At 40.0% G+C, this 14,951-nt stretch overlaps 1 protein-coding gene and 1 long non-coding RNA gene across 4 annotated transcripts in view; one reads left to right on the top strand and one right to left on the bottom strand.

Annotated features, from left to right (window-relative positions):
- LOC142059952 (uncharacterized) overlaps window positions 1–14,951 on the top strand; it is a 37,829-nt gene that overhangs the window by 14,073 nt on the left and 8,805 nt on the right. The gene's annotated exons all lie outside the window — the stretch shown is intronic.
- Window positions 39–14,951, bottom strand: part of LOC142059951 (glypican-5-like) — a 390,210-nt gene continuing 375,297 nt past the window's right edge. For both annotated transcript variants that reach the window (XM_075099330.1, XM_075099331.1), the window contains one exon: window positions 39–3,764. In XM_075099330.1, coding sequence (XP_074955431.1) covers window positions 3,562–3,764 — 203 coding nt within the window. In that variant the 3' untranslated portion in view covers window positions 39–3,561. The remainder of the gene's footprint in view (window positions 3,765–14,951) is intronic.

The following is a 14,951-nucleotide window of genomic DNA, read 5'->3' as shown; positions in this document are numbered from 1 at the left end:
TTGTCTTGTTTGGTAAGAAGCCTGCATCACTACCAAGAGAAAATTATAGATTGATTTTACTCACAAATGTATGACAGCAGTTACTTTCTAACGCTGGCATTCACAAATGCTGGCACAGCAAAATATTAAAAGAAAGTCATAGCAAAACAATAAACATTCAAAAAGCAGTGGCTAAATACAATTCATAACTGTTAGGCAAAGCTACAGCAACGCTCTTTGACTGGTGCCTTATTTTACACTCAGATTACATAGACAAATTCAAAAGTATTTTTGAATTTAGACCTTTGTAATTACATCGTAATTACAGTGTCCTGGATAACAAAACAAGATTTTGTAAAATAGGTATCTCATTAATCTGAAAAGAAATACTTCCTTTATCTGACACAACCAGTTGTTTTTGCCTTTGCTGGTATAGATTTGTTGTTTGATGGAAAATACTTTTTTAAATCTGTAAATGCGAGTGATCCTGAGGAAAAAAAATCATAAACCATCAGTAAAAATATACTTCATCGCCCCTTAAAGCTGCACCATTTCTGATGCACATTATGAACATATTTACTGCTGGTTTGACCAGTAATCTTCTTACAGTGTAAAAGTATATTAGTGTGAAATGTATTAAGAAGCATGGAGTCCTCTGCAGTCTCTTCCCTCATTCCATAACAATTTGTGTCTATTGAAACATTGGTTGAACCCAATGAAATGAGTTGATGAAGAATCTTTATCACCCTGCAGTTTGAACTTGTTCTAGTTTTGTTACAGAAACTTTAAAAGGGTTGCCTTGTTTAGCTTGAGATGAATGCTACATCATCCTGATATTTGCCAACCAAACCAAAAATTGAATCACTTGATTTTTCAGAGGTTTTTGTTTAGCAAGATTATGACATTTAGCAACAACAAGTAATGCCCTGGGTGAGTTATTTCTTACATGCCTACTGCAGGGCTTTTATAACTTCCTCTGCTACAGCTGAATAGTAGGCTAGCTGGATCACTGCTCTGAGCTAAGAGCACAAAAACTTTTACAGAAAAGACCTCAAAAAGACACATAAGTCTGGGTGTTTGAGTCCCCACTCTGCAGGTGAGAAGAACTGAAAATTCCAAGCTGCACAGCTGAAAGCTGGCAGCATCAGAGCCCAGCCCTGAAACCCTAGCTCTATCCATAAGAATCCTGATGGAGACTTGAGTGTCCAAATGTGGATGCATTTTCCTGAATGACAATTTAGCATCTTAAGTGTGAGAATACTAAGTTAGGGATCAGGTTCACAAGCAACAGATAGGAATTGCTTCAGTGAAGCCACAGTGATGGGTATTACCTGAGGAGCTCACGGTAAGTGTTAGTACCTGATGTACATATCTGTGTGTGCACAGAGACCAACCTGTCTAACATCAGCCATTGCAACTGATCCTTTAAGACTGCAAGGAATTTTGCTGCATAAATGACATGGCTTGCACAGCTCCTTAGGTAAAAGTGCACTTTTCCAAAGAGTACTGAAAATGAATACACGAAGCGGCATTTTTAACTATGGATCAATAGACTGGTGCAGCTCACAAGCCCTGGAAAACATAGGACAGCCATTTTAGTACTTTTGGGAAAACTGATTTTCACTGATATGATTGGAAAGCACTACTTAGGGACATTAATATCCTTACCATTTTCAAAAATCAGAAATCAAATATAAAATATTTCATGTTAGTATAAGTATCTTTTCCATTTTACCTCCTTGTTTCAATATTAAAATTTAACTATATTTTAGAAAACTTAGCTGCTGCCACTTCAGAGACACTGCCTTTGCCTCTGGGTGTGTCGATTGTTCTGATTATACCGTTATGTCTGTAAATAGGATCTAAGAGCCCATATTAAAAATGAAACTCAAGCCCCACCTTTGCAAACATAATTAGACATGCTCACTAATGTTATCTGAAAACATACGTTTGCATTGTCTTTGTTGACTTTCATATGCTTGTTCTGTATTATTGCCACTTCCTATATAATGACATCCAGCAGTAATACTGGCACGCGGCACTTCTTTGAGTCAGGCTGTCTTTTATAATCAGTGTTGCCAATAAAATGCCTGAAGTTGATAGTAAGATACAGGGTGGTTCTTTTGAGTTATGTCAGTGGCTGTGTCACTCTAAATACCAAAGAGATCTTTTACAAAAAAACCATAGACAAGTGTTTTGCATTAAATCTTATAAAACTGTACATAAAGTCTACAACATGAAATCAACCATTAAATCGTTGTAATAGTTATGAAATGTAGTAAATATAACAATTCTGTTTCATGTATTTATCATATTAATCACTGTATTCATACAGTTGTGTTTGTATATATATCTATTCAGTGGCACTGTAAACAGTTGTTGGAAAACACACATTAACTCTTAACCCATTAGAAGTTATAGTACTTTTTCATCCAAAGAGTTAAACTGCACCAATGTATCATTGATTAAAAAAAAAAGTCTTGTAATATAATGCACATTTTGACATTTTCTAGGGTAGCAATCAAGATGAGGCGTAACAGAGAATGTTCTAGGTTTCAGATTGCTTTACATTTACACCTACCATGATACAAAGTTTTAAACATTAAATGCAATTAAATAATACACAGTTTATGAAATAGAGTTGATTTCAGTGATCCACAATGCACAAAATCTAGTTAGTGTCTAATGGGAGTTCCCAATAATTCATCTCTCTGGGACCTTTATGGAAAATTTAAGTTGGTTTCTCTTTAACATCACATAGGCAAAGAAAGTTTGAACTGAATTATCTTTTTTTTCTCTGAATAGAGCTGCATTCAACCATATAAAACATTACGTTTATTTATGTTTCCTGTTGCTGGACATTCATCCAATAAGCCTTGAGCATATGCTTAAGCATCTGGTGATGGCATTTTGTGGGGCAGGGAAACTCACTATCTATATCCCTCAGTAAACAAAGTGGTTCTAATTTTTTTCCATAGTTAAGGCAACTATACTGATATATTAGACACACCATATGCTTTTATGTTGCTTCCTACAATCTAAACAGTAAGAGTGAAAAGAAGTTTCAAGCATGCTTTGATCTTCTTGACCACTTCGGAATTTCATCAAGCTGGTAGAGAGTACTTTGCTTTAACATGGTTTACAACTGTAGACATAGCTTGTTAGCTGTTCACGAATTTAAAAAAAAAGTATGCATTGGCTTGAGTTTGAAGACTGACCATTCAGATAATTTAACAGAAAAATTAAACAAACAAAACCAGCCAGTCAGATTCCAGCAAACAAAATTGAGAAAAACAATAACACACACATACGCAATTTCTGTGTTTTCAATTATTTCTACCCCATAACTTAAGCTACTCAGACCCTTGTCAGCATTCCCTCTGTATCTTGGGTAGGCTTTGTCAAAAGCTATCTTCAGGCATTGTAAGTGATGACAGTTGGTATCTGCCAACTCCAGCGTATTGTTTAATACTTACTCTAACATATCACATAAACTAGAGAATTTGTTTTCTGTTGGGTAAGGCTGTAGGTATAAATGACAATGAACAGAAATGCTTGCGCAGTGGCTGCAAGGCAATACAGCTACAGTGGACAGTGCCACAGAACTGCTAGTGCTGTTAAAATAACAAGTGAGGAACTCGGGGCTGGATTGCTCCCATTTCCAGTTACACTGTGCTTAGAGGATGACTTGACAGTGCTTGTGGTGGTTGTGGTGTCAATCTTTTTCACAGTTGGTTTTGGTTCATTTCTGTTTTCTGGATGGGTGTTCTTGTCCTTGAGAATATCTGAAAACATGGAAGTAAATGGAAGATTAATCACACATCTTTTAAAAAGTGGCTTTAAGTTCTGTCCCTTGCAGAAACATGTTGTACGCAAATCTGAATAACTGAACTATGTATGGAGAGTGATGGGGCACTTGTATTAACGTTTTAGTTGGACCCAGTGGGGCCACCGGGTCCTCAGCACCCACTGTTTTGCTCAAAAAGTCTTCTCTGACTGGCCTGCTCTATTTGTCTACTCGTAGGCACAGCCTGAGCAGAAGAACAGGTGTTCTGCATTGCAGTGACTGGTCTCAGAATCTGGTGTTCTCTCATGAAAAGTACCTTCAGTTTCACCTGGGATGGGAACTGGCTCATGCTTTAAAACATGATGTCAGGATTGAGTGGTTTTGTAACATGCTGCAGTGAAACACCCGTCAGGTTGCTGAGTTGCTGCAGGAGGAGCCCGGGGGGGTATATTGACTTAACAGTCAACTTCATGGCTTCTTTCTGCTTTGCCACTACCCTTAACTTTAAAGCAACATGTGACCCTTGTGACAACCTGCCAAGAAAGATTGCTGACACGAGGAAATAAAGAGGCATCTCATATGTCTTGTCCATCAATGTGGGCAAAAATGGCTACAAAGATAAAATGCTTCAAGTTTTGTTTCACTGTTTTTCCTAGCAGGTACAAGGATTTTTTGTTTTTAAAGTATGGAACAATACCACTGGGGCTTTCTTCTCCCTCCAGATGTATTTTGGGGTAATGCCAGGCATCTTTTATATAAAGGACTAGATTAATGACAAGGTGGTAGTAGTAGTAGGCCTTCATTGCAAAAACATGGCTTTTTTTTTTTTTAAATGAGAAAATGACTGATAAAGGTCTTGGTTTCTTGACATTCCCAAGCTATTTGCAAGTATTACTGAGATCATATTGCCCTTGAACCCTCTCACTGGCATTGGGGGAGGGGGGGAGGAATCACTATTTCATCTGACGATGGGATGATGATTTTACAGTCAATCTGTAAAAACATACCCGAGTACCTGAACAAAAACCAAATTCCTACCTGGAAGAATTTAAAAATTAACAATAATTGTTCAGGTCCAAGCTTACAGGATTTGTGATACTAATGAATGCTGTGCACATACACAAGAAAGTAAAAGGCAGATATTTGTAATGCAGATTAAACAACAGTCCAATCTTAAAATAAAAACTCTGAATCACAGAAGCAAGTTCCTGGCAGAAACTGGAAAGATGCAAAGTATTCCAGAAATGTAAATGCAATCTGAGATCATTGTCTGCATGTCAGTAGTTCTGAACAACCATCAATAAACTCACTTGATAATAAAAATGAGCTGTTGTATTGGGAAAGCATACATTGTTCTTTTGCCAGCACAAACTGTAAAAGAAATGCAACGTATTCCTCTATTTTATCATAATATCAACATTAATCCCAGAGGAAGCTGTGATTCCTAGACGTGACTCAAGGGTGACTGCAGGGAAGGGACGCTGGCTGGTAAGGCATATAGGGGGAAAGGGTAGTCTGACACTGCGCTCAAAATTCATTATAGCAAAATGGGGACATAGCTTCTCTTTAATTCCGACTTGCAATGGAGCTAACAGAAATGAGGGGGAGAAAAAGCATGCTCTAAATGTTTAGAAAATGACAGTATTCTGAGGACACTTAAAGAAAAATGGACAACCTTCAGACTGTCATTAAAGTAAATTAAGAATAAATCATGGAAATAGGTGTGTTCTGACACTGCCTAGACTCCTTTCCATCACTGTCATTCTCCTTTTCGACTGCGGTAAAGGCACTATTTCTCTTCTGCCTCTTATATCATCCCAGCCTGCTGACTTCAGCTCTCTGGGGCCAGCTGATTAAATTAAGACCTCACTCAGGTAAATCTATTCCCCTCTTTCAGTTGGCCATGTCCAGCATTGTAACTTGATTGGCCTCTATAAATCGGGCAGACTGAAATGTATTAATTCATTTATTTTCTTAATATTGACTTAACCAAAAATCTAAGGTAAGATTTAATGCTATCAGAGAGGCTGTTGGTTTTTAAAAGCTTTCCTCTCAGTGACTCCTTAATGCACTACATAACAAGTGTTAAATAATACATTAGAAAATTCTGCCTTTATCCTCTCCATGGGAAGGACTACGTTCTGAATTCTGTCTTTATAGCAGAGTATCTCCTGATGCTGTTCATGGCCAATTCTAACTTGGGATTTAATTGTGCAAAACTGGCATTTTATTTAAAATGCTCTGTTTTCTTTCTTCTTAGAAATAAATAAAAATAGCTTTGGTCCTAATTCAATTTAAGATCTTTTTCAATCCTACATTTAGTTTTTAAGGCACAAATTTCAGCAGTGTAAAGATCTCATGTTTTATTCCAGTTTCCTCAGAGTTCCTGTTGCTTACTCACTCCAGGATTTTGGCTGAGAGGCTTCAAGTTAAATGAGTTTTTCCTCTTAAATCTTTTTCTCCAAGTCAGAGATGGTTACGTTCAGTCTACTACTGACATTCAAAAGGCAAAAAAAATAGCGAGCATGCTAAAAAAGAAAAAGTCTCAGTGTGAAGACAAGCACAGAAATGAAACTCCAGTCTCAACAAAGCAAACCCCAGATGTTCAATACCTGGGAATCAAGCCCCCAGAGTAGGACTTCTTCAAACCAAACTAACCCACCCCACAACTTTGGTTTGTTCTAATACTCACCTTCTGCATTTTAAAGGCTTTATGGTTCCCAATTAAAAGCTTTCTCCATCACTAGAAACTTTCATCCCATCACTGACTCCTCTCTCCTTTCCATAAATGGAGTGGTTAAAATCCTTGAAGGCTTCAGCTAACCTCAGGCTAACACATGTGACAGCCTTTTGGACATTGGCAAGTGAATATTACTCTACACTGTTTATTTATCACTGCATCGTGATGGTGATATAGCCACTGTAGTAGCTACTGTGCTGTTGTCTTATGCAGGCTCCCGGAGTGAATATGCAAATCCTGCCAAAAGGGGTACTTAGCGAAGGCAGCTGACTGCCAAAGCAGCCTCTGAGAAGAGCCTTTTGGGACTCTTGCCGAGGTCTGTTGGGGTCAGTGAAGATGGCTCAGAGTCCCTCTAGGCCCCGTGATTACTGCGAGTACAGGGAACAGCTCAGATAGTCTAGGGGATTGAGTCCACTTCCTTAGCTGAACTTTCATCTGTGTTAACTGCTGTTAAATTAATATCTTGACAACATAAACAAAGCACATAATGAAAATTCCTTGACCTCGATGTTTAGAGCATTTAGGATTATCTTCACCTCAAAGATCTAAATGCAGACTGCTACCCAGTAATGCACGTGCCGCTCAGATGGCACTGAACTTCTCATAAATACTTATACGGATCAATACCATTCCTCAGAGAGACTAGCTTAAGACAAAACGGAGAGTCAAAACTGTCACTGTCATCTAATTTAGGAACAGGAAACACCTGTAGTGAGGGCCGAGCATGCCTTTCAAATGCATTTGGTGAGTCACACATTAAAGCACCCCTTAATCTTAGCAGTAATGATACAGGGGCAAAACAATGCATTTATTATTTTTTTAGGTTATTACCAGGTTATTTGACACAAGTTCAAGTCATTTTGGCATCCCAGCTCTTAGTTCCCCCTCCCTAGTCTAAATGATTTGCAGTTTGTTGCTGATAGGAATTATCAAAGATGTAACTATTTATTGGTGTACTTGCATGCTGTTGCTCTCTAGTGAACAGTATTGGCAAGGTCTGCTTAAATGTCTGCTGAGATTTCCTGTTGTCCTGCCAAGGGATGAACAAGTTCATCTACTTAACAGAAACCCCTTTCCATTTTTGTCCTTCTCTTGACCTGACTTGAGCTCAGTCCTTTCTCTGTGTTTGCAAATGATCAGTGTGATAGAGAGTCTTTCCCTGCAAAGATCTGCCAGTGCTACTGAGTCCTCCTCATCTCCTGTCTGAATCATGCTCAGCACTGTCTCCACTGAGCTGGGGAGTGAATGCAAAAACTCCCTAAACAGGCTGCTGCTGCTGCTACCAACGGAGAAAGAGAAACTATTTCTGGGGTGAAAGAAGGCGGCAGGAAGGGAAGGGCTGGTGAATGGGCTGATGATCCCACATCGAGGGAAGCTGCATTAGTTTTGGGGAAGCCTGTGTTTGAGCTGCCCCAGCACCTTTTGGATTTAGCCCTTGTTGCCCTTCACCTCTCACAACTGAGCAGAGAGGGCCACTGGCAGACTCTGCTTTGTATGCCAGCGCAGACACTAAGGCACTACTGCTTGTGGAAGTAATGTGCTTGTGCCTCAGGACCTCTGTTCCTCAGGCAGTGATTAACCAACAGCCATGGTGCCTGCATACATCTACAGCTACAGATCATCATGCAAGACAAGTGTACAACTCCTGTGAGGGAATTCTGAATAAAAACAAAACAAAGAAATTTGCCAGACTAGTCCTGTAAATGTTAATTATAGCAGCCCAGTTTCTAATGGAGTGAGGCACTGACAGCAGAGAATTGATGCTCATCAATCCACTATGCCCACAATAAAGTGGGGATTTTGAATACCTCTCCATCAGTTTTACAGCATGAGCTGCTAGGGAAAATTTTCAACCCAGCTATCTGGGGAGAAAAGAAGGGGAGATTGTTTTTTTCTTCTTTCCCACATTAATTACATGAAGTCAGACCTGTCCATTTCTTCCTAGACCTTCATGCAAACACTGCGCTTTGAAAAGACAGAATGTCAGCATCTACGATAGCAAATTAATGCCTTGGCCTTGCATACCTCATCATGGTTGTAATGATACTCATAACGCAGGTCTAAAGCGAACTGGTCAGTACGTGCATTTACTCTCCACGTTGTAGCTCAGTCGCTTGATAAATTTCACTTCGATCACAGGCTTGGTTTTGGCTGACAGCTTCATAAGAAAATTAAAGCTAGGTGCAACTTAGTGGAACAGGCTCTTAAATTACCGTAGATGCTGCAGTGTTATTATTAGCTTTTTATCACCTCTGGTAGCAAAAGCTGAAATTACTTTTACATACTCAAAGGAAGGAGCTCTGAAATTGCAAAACAATGCTGTTGCCATAAAATGTACCAACAATTTCCAAATAATCTATTATCCCGACATTAACACCAGCACTAATTATTTCCAGTTACAGCTGCAGCAGACAAATGGAAACAGGAACGCTGTGGAAGTGGGAATGTGAGAACTCTTGAAGTGTGATGAACTTGTGATGCAGTTCTCCAAATTCTGGAGTCTGTTATTGTCCGCTATATAATACTAGTCAGTAAAAGGCGGGTGTGATATATCCCTTTTGGAGCCAGAAGGAGTAATAAACAGCTCTGCAGCCTCCCACGTATGTACTGTTCTGCCCCTCTCTATTTCGGCCTGAGAATATGGTGTCCGTATAAGCCTTTCACCCACCACCTTCTTATTGAAACATGGCCTTAGGAGGAAAGAATCTGTAACCAGTAGAGGGAAGAACTACAGGAGTTACAACCAAATAGGGTCGCTCTGCTCCCTTCGCTACTGAGTTGCGTTAGGTTTAGGCCAGCCACTCCAGAAGACTCGTGGGACAAGATTATGAGGGTTAACTGATGTGTTCCATTTTCATTCTGCAATCTTTCCATTTCTCTTTTTAAGGAGCGTGTGAGTGAAGAGAAGGTCGCCTTGCGGGGATAGTCATAAATTGGGACTAGGATTATCTATGTCCAGTTTTTAATTCTGCATTAAACTCTCTGTGATCTTTGGCAGATCGCTTCTCCCTGTAGGCCAGCAAGAGAACTACTTCATTTCCTACAGATTTTGCCATTCTAGGTGTAAATTCTTCAGGCTGAGAAGTACCGTACCCACTTTCCTCAAGAAATAATGTTGGCTGGAACTTTTCAGGAGCTACTGTTATAAAAAAGTTGAATGCAACAAAGAAAAAAAGTGCAATAAAAAAATCAGGAACAACTGTGAGACAATTTGAGATGTCAGGTGCCTGGAAGCCATGCCTACATGAAATGGCAACTCATTCTCCCATTCCCAAATAATCTGTTGTCTATATACATCTCAATGCAATGTCTATACATGGAGAGAGAGAACAGGACATTATCTCAGCTGTACTGCTGTAAGGAAACCTGTCACTGTATTTGTTTGGCTTTTGGTATACAGCTGCCATAGCAAACTCTGCATGATTTTCATGAGCCACAATAAAACTGTATTAGTTCTAAGGGCTAAAAAGTAAACCCACACGTATAACTGCCTCGGCTCCTGACATGGTAAATGTCAAGATAGAACAATCCATCTTTTCCTTGGGAAGAAATAACCTAACCTAACAAACCTTGTGTGATTCAGCAATAGTTCCATTAATCAATCAGTCGTTTGCAAGAAAAGACTTTGTAATTTTGTTTATATAAATATGGGACTTACTAAAATACAGACAAGCTGAAAGAATAAGCTTAAAACATGCCAAACATCTTTTACATTTCCGGGAAACATCTGTTTTTAGTCTAGTCCTAGGCACATGTTTGTGGTTGCATGTTTAAGCTTGTTTAGTTTGCCAGATACCTCGTACATACTGCAACACAGCTGACATGATATCCTGAAACACAGCATGGAAGTAACTGTAAAACATGATGTTCCCAGTAAATCTGTTGAACTTGTGCTGTAACTCACTTGTAATGAATGAAACAACTGAAAAGCTCAGTGACAGCCTTCTGCCTTCACTGTACGGTGCAATCAATTAGTTAAGTTTAGAAATGCTGTACATGCCTCACTGGTAATATCCAGAAGACTGAGAGCGATCCTGATGCCACATGCCGCACATGCTTAAAACTCCTATTAAACTTAATGGGAGTTTGGGGGGATACGAGGAATGCAGGATTGACCTTTATGGTTAAAGATGAATGTGTGCTCTAGACTTCAAAGATTAGGTGCCCCTGCCAGTCTGGAGTGTGCAAGTGATCAGCACGCCAAGTGCCAAAGGCATCTGCTAAATATCATGCCACAGCTCAAAGCTGTAATTAAGAAAAATATAAACTGGCTCAAGGAAGAAAAATATTAGTAATAATTGAAAATGCTTTGGCTGTTGCTTTTGTCCTGATGATCTCATTAGTTTTGGTTTTAGAAACAGTTCTCACACTGGCTGATGTAGGGCATGCTTTGTTTGTGCTCTCATTCTACCCACATCTTTGCCAGTTAACTTTTATTGCTCAATACAAAGGTCAAATCGAAGGCTTAATTAAATTGTATATGGGGAAACTATAAACTTATTTTGGAATGGAGTACTAAAACATTTAAAGCCATCCCAACTCCTCTCCCCCAGACACTCCTTAATTCTTGAGAGGAAAAAGAGCATGTGTTGTTGGCGCTGTTTCCCTTAAGGGGGAACTGCACCTTTTCTTGCTAGAAAATTTACATGTTACAAATATCCAGCCTTTTAATAAACTGCTAATTATATTTGCAATTGACATTTGTAACTGGGATTTTAATTGATCTCTGCAGCTCTGAAAAGACAAAGCTCCATTTTGCAAAAAGATTGGATGTGATCTAGGCTAGCATCAATCCAAGTTCAACTTACAGCAAGGATTTGAACTTCATCTGCTTAACTTTAAACAGAGATCATACCACTGAAATAAATACTGTTAACCACCTGCTTGAAGTTAGGCATATGTCTCAGCCCTGAGGCCTAAACCTGAAAAGCAGCATCTCTCTCAGCTGAAAAAACTCACACATCATATATAAGCACCATTTAGTTTCTCTGTGCTGTAAGAAAAAAATTGCATCGCTTGAGAGGAAGGTCAGGTTTGAGTATGCTACAACCTGTGCACTAGCAACACCTATCTCCAAGAAATTATAGGCTTCCATGTGACAAGTTAGCTGCCAGAGTTGAGCACTTTTGCACCACTGAGGTTCTCAAAGCTCCTCTTCAGCTGTTGTCTAGCCCTAGGGACATAACAATTAGGTCCTTCAGTTTCAATCTTGAAAAGCCCTACGCCATTTACATTTCTGCAGCTGGCCATGCACACAGACCCCAGGGAGCTGTGAGCTACATGTCCCTTGGGGTGCTGTGGTGGACGTGGAGGATGGCCTGCAGGTCTCCTCTCCTCTGCCAGACCTCGTCAGCATAGGGTTGCAGGATCACACCAAATGGCAAGAGATCAGACAGGTATCTGCCAGCTAGGGCAGTAGTTACAATGCGCACCAATGATAGATGATATCTAGGTTCAAATCCTTCCTGTGGCTGATTTAGAAGGGGTGCTTGAACCCAGGTCTCTCCTGCGCTATCCACCCCGAAAATGTATGAAGAGATGGGGGTGTCTCAGCCTGAAGCAGGCTCTGCAACATTGCTACGTGCCCTAACTACCTGGGGTCTACCCTGAGAGCAAACTGGCCCAAAATACACTGGAAAGAACTACTCAACTTAAGTAATAGGGTGGCAGCAAAAAGAGAAGACACAATAGAAACTGCTCTGTGCCACGGAGTGAGGTCTCTTCATGCCTCCACAAGGAAACGCCAGTGAGGGGCAGGAAGATGGACTGCTATCTGCTTAGGAAGCCATACTCACACATTTTAGCATAAACAGACATATCTGTAAGGAACAGACAGGAGAAAATAAACCATGGAAGAGCTCCCCTCCCACCAATCAAAGAGCTCCATGGCTCAGGGCAGAGCCCTTTTAGCTCACAGTTGCCTTTGTGAGGTAGGGTACATTCAACACATACTTCAAGCAGCCCGACTAAATCCCTCAGTATGATAACCACAAACAAGGCATCAACTCCCAGCGTGGCAGATACAGAAAAACAATCTCTGATATCTCTACAAGACATCTGAAAAGCTCCTTTCACCTTGCAAACATGCTGCTCTAGTCAAATTCTTCCAGTTATTCCCACTAAGAAACTTGGGCAGACATGATTTTTGCTGCGAGATTTTGAAGTCACCAGATACCAATGGCGGCAGTGAGGATTTAAAATATTTCCTATATTTCTGTAATTTCTTGAGCACATATAGAATCTTATACTAAAAATGTTTTAAAGAGGTTCTAATAGGATATAATAATAATTAATGTTTAATTATAGAATAAACATTGAAATCACTTCAGTCCACATATCATCCGATTTCTTTTAATCTAGATGACAAAAAGGATTAGTTATAATGCCAAAGGGTAGTCTGGGTCCTTAGATCAATCAGTAGGAAACATTTGTTTATTGAATATTTCCAGTATTTGATTTCAGTCGGAACTGAAATAAAAAGAAACTGTGGCAAGATATCCTAGATTAATCATTTTAGACTTAATATCAAGAGCAGTAAAGGAAAACATCACAGCATTAGGCTTGCTTCAGCTCTGGTATGGGAAGTTTAAATTAGTCTTTTCTCCTGCTTGAGTTTGGCAACTATTCAGCATGCATATCCTCTATTTCACATTGCTAGGTTTATCCAGCCAACCAGAACCCCAGCTCTATCACAGCTGACAGTTATTGACGGAGAGGATGATTAGAGCCATCACTCTACTGAATATCTGTAGCAAGAAGAACATGTTTAATGTGAAAATACCAAACAGCTTAAAAGCATTATCTTATTAGTAGTATGCAGCAAAACTGATGAAACCTTATCACATACAGCAGGATGACGAATGCCCAAATCAACACAAATGGAAAGGAGATATACAACCAGGGGTAAAAAATAAACTTTTCTAATAAAATGTCTTGCAGAATGAAGCACCATCTGTTAGCGTATGCAGAAGACTATGCTCAGTCAGTGTTCAGGCTGTGGAGCAAATTAAAGGAAGGAAATTCCTGTCTGGAGCTGGCAATGATCCCATTCCCCAATTCTGTTCTGGAAGGGTGGGAACTGCGCCTTCCAGTTTTCATGGGAGACACACCAAAATCACCAGGACTGACTTCAGCTAGTCTGCTAACATTATGGTATGTAATAGACTGAGGGCTATAAATCTTCCCCCTTTTTCAAGGTAACAACACTTTTCATTGGCCAGGAGTGACCAGTTTCTTCTCCCACTTAGCCATGTGGAAAAAACACTTCTGGCCATAGCCCACATATCAGCTAGAAACTCCTTGAGAATAATAAAAACACCATTTTGAGAGTGATAAACATTGAAACATTGCATTGGAACTCAAAAGTCTGCAACTTTCAACTGGCTTCTCTACACTGATGTGCTCAAGCTTGACTGCTCAGGTGAAACCAATGACAAAGCCAGTGTGGTTCCCAAAGCCCTCCTCCAGGCACCTGTGGCACCTCTCCAACAGACTGTGCCAAGTGGCTGAGGGTGGTGATGAGAAAATGTATCATTTTTTAAGGAAGAAGTTGGAGAGCATGAAAGCAACAGATGTGTTGCTGCAAGTAAGTAGAGAGCAATAGGAGACTCCAGATCAGGAAACTGAATTAATACATAAAAGACCATTTCTGCTCGTTTCTACGCACAGAATTGGCATGGACATATGTAGAGCACTTCCTTGGCGACTGAGCATGTGGCTTGATTTCTGTGTGCTTCCACCCAGCCAAAGAAGCTTTGACAGGCCTCAGTCTTCTCTGAGATTTATCAGTAATTGCCAATTTCCTCCTGTCATAGGAGCTCCAATAAAGGGAAAAACCTGCTAGAAGCTCATGAGAGCTGACACTGTGCTTCGATGGATCTGTTGGCACTGCTGTGGCCTATTATGCAAATATGTATCAACGGACTTTGTAAAACATAAATTATGTAAATGCCCATTTAGAGACTCTTCAAAATGCAGATTACTTGCCTGATGTTTGGAGACAATTAACATCTCTGATGTCAACCTGCACTCAGGGACTGCTATGATTCAGCGTGTAGATGTCTAGGCCTAGCAAACTTTATTTTCCATGCAAATTCAATCTTGGTATGATGGACTTCTACTATAGAAGTCAACTGTGTCATGGTCTACTTAAGCCACATACCACTGACACCACAGGTTTTAAGAGACCTGTCAATTTGCTAGTGCAGCCGCGCTCCAAAAGATCCATTCTGGAATTCAGGTATGCGCTTGTATATTTGGGATTATGAAGGTTTTTTCTTTTTAATTAAGACCTTGTATTGTAATTGATACATGCCAACCATCTGTATGTCTGCATGAAGCCACATGGCTCATTCTCCTGTGGGGGTAAGGGTTTGAGTCCTGGTTCTCTACCTCTGCAATCCTGTTCCTGCCCTTGGGTCAGACCTCAGTCAAAGCCAAAATGGA

This window comes from Phalacrocorax aristotelis, chromosome 7 (genome assembly GCF_949628215.1).
Source record: "Phalacrocorax aristotelis chromosome 7, bGulAri2.1, whole genome shotgun sequence".
In the NCBI taxonomy this organism is placed as follows: domain Eukaryota; kingdom Metazoa; phylum Chordata; class Aves; order Suliformes; family Phalacrocoracidae; genus Phalacrocorax; species Phalacrocorax aristotelis.
The sequence above is the reverse complement of the archived record's forward strand: the minus strand, read 5'-3'. Positions and strand labels throughout refer to the sequence as shown.